General features: G+C 37.5%; 1 protein-coding gene across 1 annotated transcript; it reads right to left on the bottom strand.

Annotated features, from left to right (window-relative positions):
• Nucleotides 1-2,211: 2,211 nt before the first annotated feature.
• LOC101293667 (protein SRG1-like) lies at nucleotides 2,212-4,924 on the bottom strand. Its single transcript, XM_004294126.1, has 4 exons — nucleotides 4,340-4,924; nucleotides 3,226-3,473; nucleotides 2,820-3,144; nucleotides 2,212-2,732 (listed from the first exon to the last, which is right to left on the bottom strand). The coding sequence occupies exons 1-4, from the start codon at nucleotides 4,649-4,651 to the stop codon at nucleotides 2,490-2,492; spliced, it is 1,128 nt and encodes a 375-aa protein (XP_004294174.1). The 5' UTR covers nucleotides 4,652-4,924; the 3' UTR covers nucleotides 2,212-2,489.
• Between the last annotated feature and the right edge of the window lie 2,424 nt (nucleotides 4,925-7,348).

Below are 7,348 nucleotides of genomic sequence, written 5' to 3'. Positions count from 1 at the left end.
TACACAAATAACAGACAACTCAACATTGATTTACAAACTTACTTCTCTTTGGTTTCTCTGTTCACCTGAAATTTCATTGAATTCTATTTTTCTGCACATAAATAAGCATCGCATATGTAAACTACCTGATTCGCAACTTCGTTCAGTTATTTAGCCTTTTATAATTACTCCATGTCCATATGTGACTATCTCAGTTTTGGCAGGTGAATGCTTATGAGGCCAATTGAAGTGTATTAAGGTACTCCAATCGATGTGTATTGAGGAAATGCAAACAGATATAAATTAGGTGTTGACTAAATTGGAGGCCACAAATTCATAAATTCATAAATTTCATATCAATATCACAATTGTCTTCATCGTTTTCCATAATCCAATGACATCTTCTCTTAGATATTTAGTTGTGAGAAGGACATAATGTTTAATTACGATTGCATTGGGGTGAGATTTTGTGAAGGTTTAGAATATCATGCTTTTCCTGCTGTGATCACTTGCAATTTTTTTAATATCTTATCGTTTATATATTGTTTCTTACAGCATGACTGAAACCATAAAGACATTACCCGACTCTGAGGGATGGCTTTATCACGGTAAGTAAAATGTCACTAAAATGTTGTGAAGTACATTCTTTGTTAGAGTTGAGGACGACTGTAGTTTGGGGAACTTTTATAGATACATAATGCCTATTAAATTGTATTTCCATGTTTCATGAGCTTCATGGCTTAGTCCCAGTTTACAAATTGATAAAAGCCCTCCCAAACTATGTTCCTTGCCTATAGTAGTTTGGTATTTGTAGCCAAAATTAAGCTTGGTTGTTGATGACATTTTTAATCTATTTGAGTTTGTATTGTGTACTGAAATAGGGGGTTCATGGAAAATTTATGTTGTTTTGCTTCTTAATTTAGTACTCTAAAATAATCAAAGGGTCTATGGTTCCTCTCCTTCAAAGGAGAACAGCTTGAGCAGAATAATTAATTAACATGCCCGCTATCCTCCATGTTTTGGTCATGTTCTTAATGTCCGTAGTTTTGTCTTTTTTTTGCTCAAAAGAAGAACTTATTATTACTTTACAAATTTGTTGCTAAATGCTTCTTCAACGGCAGACTTGGCACGTTGAGTGTTATAACTGAAGTGGAACTTGATTCGAAAATTCTTTAGTAGATTTATTTTATGTTGATATGAATCTACTATTTTTGATAAACAATGTGTTGTGCTGCTGTATATTATATGCTTAAGTAACATATGCTTAAGGAACTTCGTAGTTAGTTGAAACATTGGGGCAGTACACCTATAACTATAAAATGTTACTATCGATTTCAAGTTTAATGACTAAAATGACGTTTCCTCATATAGGCAAAACTACGCTAAAGTCCAAAGTCCCGCTGCAACGCGCGGGTAACTTTCTAGTCTTATGCTAGATGCAGTTCAAGAAAGCTGTGGAAAGATATAAAGAGGATCACCATCTACAGAAACAGTGATAAGATGTTTGTAATCTCACAGAGTTACCTAATATATATAGTGGTAGAAATTGAAGCTTGAATGTGATACATAGAGGGATTTTCAAAATTTAAAAGCAAAGTTGAAAAGAATCTCAGTCAAAGTACAGCGAGTCCAAATGGTTGGTACATCTGATAGAACTGATTGCTGTAGCCAGCAGCCTTGCAGTACTGTACTCTACAATTCAGTCTGGTTTCCTGACTCTCCAAGTGGGTGTCCTTGCTAGCTAGCTTGATCAATTCACCGAATCCTTGATAGCCTTGTACAAGCTGTTTTTCCTTCATTTCCTCTCAATATATTTCTCCTGTTCAGTACCCTACTTTCTTCTGTGCTTTCACTTTCATCATCAATTCTCTGATAGTGTGTAAGTTTTTTATCTACTATACATCAATTATGACCATGTGTGAAATTTAGCAAAAGGAACATGATTCAGTTTCAGACCTTTCTCCTATTTCTGACCTTATATGTAAACATGCATGTTTTCTGCTAGCTAGCTGTGCTGTCCGGGCCAGTCCGGCCATGCATGAATCCTCGAGTTTGTGAATTTGCAAAGTTCGATGGTATTTGCCTATTTGGGAGAGGTGGCCAAGAGTCACAGCCCAACATTTGGGGCCTAAATGCCTAATTGCAAATGCTCAACACCGGCCAGCTGAGTATTAGTTGTGTATACTTGTGTACGTCTACATATATACATACATCAAGTTGCGATATCGATCTATCACGTACATACATTCAGGGCCTTTATTTCTTTATTTTACTATTACAAATAATTTTTTGCCTAATTACTGTTGAGAATACTAATGACAGCATGTCAGCATCTCAATCCGTTATCAATTATTTTTGGTTGTGAACAAGAATGACATACAGGGTTGTAGATCAAGTAGTTCATAGCCTCATACTGAGTTGGTTCAGTGGTAATATGCACATGCATCTTGAGTATACAATATGCATCTTGTTAATCCCAACATATTAAGAACTCAACAAACTAACTTAATTTAAACTTTAAGATCATCAATAAAAGATTTTCCTTGAATCTTACGGGCAAAAAAGGCTTTCGTGTAGTCTTGTACTCCGATCCTTGTATATGCAGCAGGTGTTTGTTCAGTGATCAAGCTAGAGGCTGGTCCAATTTCACCATCAACTCTCGGGTTGCAAAATGTGGCGATTGAGAGTCTTTCTTTCTCTGAGTTTACAATTGCTCGATGCTCAATGCTACGATAAGTCCCATTTGTTTTAATCTGCCATTTAAGTTCATTTTGTATAAGGGCAAGTGCATATTTCTAATTCAAGTAGGTAATAGCGTTAAGTAACAAGTTGAAGTTTACCTCCAGAGCGTCTCCAATGTTGACAATAAACGCTTCAGGAAGTGGCTTAACAGGAAGCCAATTCCCATCCTTCTTGATTTGGAGACCTTCCAATTCATTCACTTGCAGGAGGATCGTGAGGCCTGAGGCATCTGAATGAGGCGTAAATCCGATGACTTTCTCCGGCTGAGGACATGGAGGGTAATAGTTCATTCTCATTGATTGCATTCCATCTTCAAATAACTCGGTCAATTCATTGGCATCAACTTTCAAAGCATGTTCCATTTGTGTAAGGATAGCCATGGCAAGGTTATTCAGTTCCAAGGAGTAAATCTCCAAGGTGTCTCTGTTCATGTAAGACTTGTAAATGATGTAACATGAGAGAGAGAGAGAGAGAGAGAGAGAGAGAGAGAGAGAGCTTGATTACTTGAAAGGACTAGGGAGCTCCGGGAATAGGTGAGGTTTCCTCATCTGGACAGGAAGTGTAGTCATGAAGAAAACGTCAGCCCAATCAAGTTTTTGCTCTTCAGAAACGACAAAGAGTTGTCCAAAACCCTCCATGTCTTCTGGACGCTGCCAAAACCGTTTCTTCTCATCTATCGAGAGGTTGAAGAAGTCTTGAATTTCTGTCTTAATCTTCTCCAACAAAGAAGAGCTCACGCCATGGTTTACCAACTGCTAGCAACATATATACAATTAAAAGCACTCTTTGCTTTCTTGCTTTGTTAAGTTTCTTTTTTTTTTTTTTTTTTTTTTTTTGGATACAAATTCTTGCTTTGTTAAGTCATATACCTTCCCTCACCAATGTACTTAGGAATGATGGGCTCCTTTGCCCTCCTATGATTGCAGATTGAGCACGGCATTCTGGTCGTGGCTCTACTCTTTTTGTTGGCATGAAAACTGTCTCTTCCTATTTCTGGGTTTGAAATAGTTGATTAGTTTTCTTGTTTAATTATGTTGTATGGTTGGGCTGTGATGGCTATTGAGTTGTGTCCCTCAAAAAATGTTTCATTCCAAAAAAAAAAAGTCATATACTAATATTTGTCAGATATCTTGATAGATATATATAATATGACATTATATAGAGATGATGCATACATATTTGAGTTCAAGTGTTGACATGAGTTTAAAGAAAATGAACATAATCCCTATTTGACCAACTCATAATCGGTTAGAATTTAAAATTCTTCGTTGGACATAATCATAAGTTATATATTATCTGATTTGAGTTTTTGAAAGAGTAGTTAAAATGGTATGACATCAAGAAACTGACATGTATGACTGACCGTATATGTCAGATATGGTTCCTATATATACACAAACGATTTCTCACATGAACTTATTAGAGAAATGTAAGGGTGAAATCAAAGAAGATTATAATGGACAACTCAAGTTCTTCGTGCAAGTCTTTTAAATTGTTTTAGTTATCTTTAACTTCCCGTAAGGATTATAATACTATTGCAATTCTAGTTATAATTTACACAGAAAGTTAAAGTTCTGAAAGTGAAATACTCCATGAACTCTTAACTATATTGAGGTACCTGGAAGAAACCCCACTCTTTTGAAGCCAAGTGGAGCCTAGCCAATTCATCCGAATCTTGAAAACTGTTCGATTCTTTCCGAGAAAGCAGTTTCTTGAAGTTGATGGTTGGTATTTCAGGTTGTATAGAACTGCTCGCTTCATTGGAACCGATCTTGTTCACTTGGTCTCGAGCATCACCGTCGTGGAGATCTTGCTGTATATATCTAGGTGGAAGGGTGGTTATGGGCTTCTTGGCTAATTCTTGAACAGAAGGAACAAGATGAGAAACACAGCATAGCCAGCTGCTGCTCTCTTCCTTTACTATTTCCATGGCTTTTGCCCCCTTTTTGTTTTCCGGATCGAGAGTTTCTCTCGTAAGCAAGAATACAAATAATAGCTAGGCACCAAAACCCTTGGTTAATTGTTTATTGAGAGACAATGAAGAGATGGATAATCAAAAGAAAGAGCTAAAGATTGAAATCGCAAATGCATTCGTGATTCTCAAGGTCCAACAGATACAGAGCATCTTAATTTCTGGTGCAGGTTGCTCCCAGGGGAGCTTTCATCTAGTGGTTTGTTTAGTCGTTTCGTGTATGTGCATGTGTAAAAAATAAAGAAACAGATTTCATGTTTCTTTACTTAAATTGAAGTTGGGTGACTTGGGTCTTTCCCTAAAGAGACAGTTTTTTTGTTTTAAGAAGAAAAATCTAGGATTAATTACAAAAGACCCCCCGAACTATAAGATCACTTTCAGTTTGATACCCAACTTTTGAAATCTTACGTTTACATACCCGAAGTTCTCTCTGTTTGACAAGTTAGTACCTCCGTCAGTCACCCCGTTAGTTTAGGGCGTTTTCTGCCAAACCAGATTTATATCAGATTTGAGGGTGTTTTTGTCTATTTGGCTTTGTCTTTCCCGAACTTGACTACATCTGCCAAACCACAGCTAGCCCAACAATACAGTGATGCGATTTCATTCAAATTCAAAACCAAATCACAGCCCAGCAAAATCATTAATCAACAAAACACTTAGGGCTATCTCACCAAAAAAAACAAAAAACAAAGCCAAAACACTTAAGCTTAGAATAAGACAAAGCCAAATAACAACCCAGAAAATAAACTAGAACTTGGCAAAGAAGATTTAAGTAAAAGATTCAGAATAATCCATTGCCAACAAAAGGACAAGATATGAGTTTAACATCCACACAACATATATTACATCATTCATGCTCAAAAGAACTCAAAATCACTGACCTCATTGGCATAAGATAGCAAAAATCACTTGCAGAAAGAACCAAAGTCCCACCAGAGTTCAAAATACTACATGTACTTGATAATGGCATTCTTTGGATGTGGTTTTCATGGACAAAGATATAAACCAATATATCGTACCTCCATTTCGACCTCCTTCTGAAACAACAAATTTTCAATTGAGTCAGTACAATCACTACAATGTGTTTTGCCGATTAACACAGACAATCCAAAAGACATTGGCTTCATTAATTTGCTCCTGCTTATTCTAAGAACATTGGCTCTGGCTAGTCAGTCTGGTTTTGTGACTTGAATTCCTCATCTATGCATATAAATCTCAAACACTATATGAGGGTTTCTTAATTTCCTGTTCATGAATCACACCACCCATCAGATAACATAAAACAGAATTGCTCAGCTGTTTGCCGATTAATACATTAACATTCAAGTCTCTTCTGATACGAAAATCGAACTAATCAAATCCAATCCAAAATCAATACAGTAGAAAAAGAATGAGATATACCTTTCCAGACACAAAGCAGACAATGCAACAGAGAGACTTGCAGCCATCGCAGGTCTTCTGCTTGTCCTTGGAAGGGGCATAAGAGTCTTTTGACCCAGCTTTCAGCGACTGAGCGCCGCTCTACGCTGCGGATTTAGCGATTCTTCTCCACCCATTTCAGCGAGTTGATCGACTGAGCGTAGTGATCAAACCCCAGGCCTCGAAGAATTGTAAACCTGAGAATCGAGTTGACGTCGCCAACTAGGGTTTTGCGGACGTCGGCAACAATGAGGGGGCTGTCGGGGTTGGAGCCACAGTGTCGGATGATGTGGTTGCGGTAGAGGTTGGGGTTTTCGCCCGGCGAGCAGAAGTTGAAGAATCCAGATCGGAGCACGGTTTGGCGGATGTAGTCGAGTTCGGGAAAGAGAGAGCCAAATAGACGAAAACACCCTCAAATCTGATATAAATCTGACAGTTGTGGGTCCCAGGCGTGCCACGTCAGCAGAAAACGCCCTAAACTAACGGGGTGACTGACGGAGGTACTAACTTGTCAAACAGGCAGAACTTCGGGTATGTAAACGTAAGATTTCAAAAGTTGGGTATCAAACTGAAAGTAACCCTATAGTTCGGGGGGTCTTTTGTAATTAATCCAAAAATCTATTAAAGACTAAAGCCTTTGATACAACCAGAGTTTACGATATCAAAATGCAAGGCTCTAAAAGCCTCATTATAAACCCTATCATTCCAATACAATAAGGAATCACTAGAATGACCAAGATTAACTATAACATCTGCGACAAAATTGGCTTCACCAAGCACATGCTTAACACTAAAAATTAATTACAAAAGACCCCCCGAACTATGAGGTCACTTTTAATTTCATACCTAACTTTCAAAATCCTATGTTTTCATACCCGAATTTTAGTCCGTTAGACAAGTTCATACCTTGAGGAACAAGTCTGTTAAAAAAAATGTGTCAAGTGCTAACATGCACTACCAGAAGAAAGGCTTTAGCCGATGGAAAAAAAAAACCAGGCCGACGAATCAATTTTTCGTCGGCTAATTTATATTTTCGTCGGCTATAGTCAACTTTAGCCGACGACTTTAAACATTCTTTAGCCGACGAAATTAAAATTTCGTCGGCTAAAGTTAGACTATAGCCGACGAAAATAAATTTTATTTTCGTCGGCTAAAGTTCTTTATATTCGCAGATCTGGACAGCAGCTCATCTGAGAAAAAAAAAACGGGAGAAAAAGTTTGGGTGTTGTTGAAATC

Source organism: Fragaria vesca, linkage group LG3 (genome assembly GCF_000184155.1).
Source record: "Fragaria vesca subsp. vesca linkage group LG3, FraVesHawaii_1.0, whole genome shotgun sequence".
Lineage (NCBI taxonomy): Eukaryota > Viridiplantae > Streptophyta > Magnoliopsida > Rosales > Rosaceae > Fragaria > Fragaria vesca.
Note: the sequence above shows the minus strand (reverse complement) of the source record. Positions and strands in the feature narration are given on the sequence as shown.

What these genes read in the sequence shown, in the direction of transcription:
- LOC101293667 (XM_004294126.1), bottom strand. Translation starts at nt 4,651, where the DNA reads ATGGAAATAGTAAAGGAAGAGAGCAGCAGCTGGCTATGCTGTGTTTCT. An exon ending in AAGAGTGGGGTTTCTTCCAG is followed by an intron (nt 3,474 to 4,339) that starts GTACCTCAATAT and finishes TGTTGCTAGCAG; the next exon opens with TTGGTAAACCATGGCGTGAG. An exon ending in ACATTGGAGACGCTCTGGAG is followed by an intron (nt 2,733 to 2,819) that starts GTAAACTTCAAC and finishes CTTAAATGGCAG; the next exon opens with ATTAAAACAAATGGGACTTA.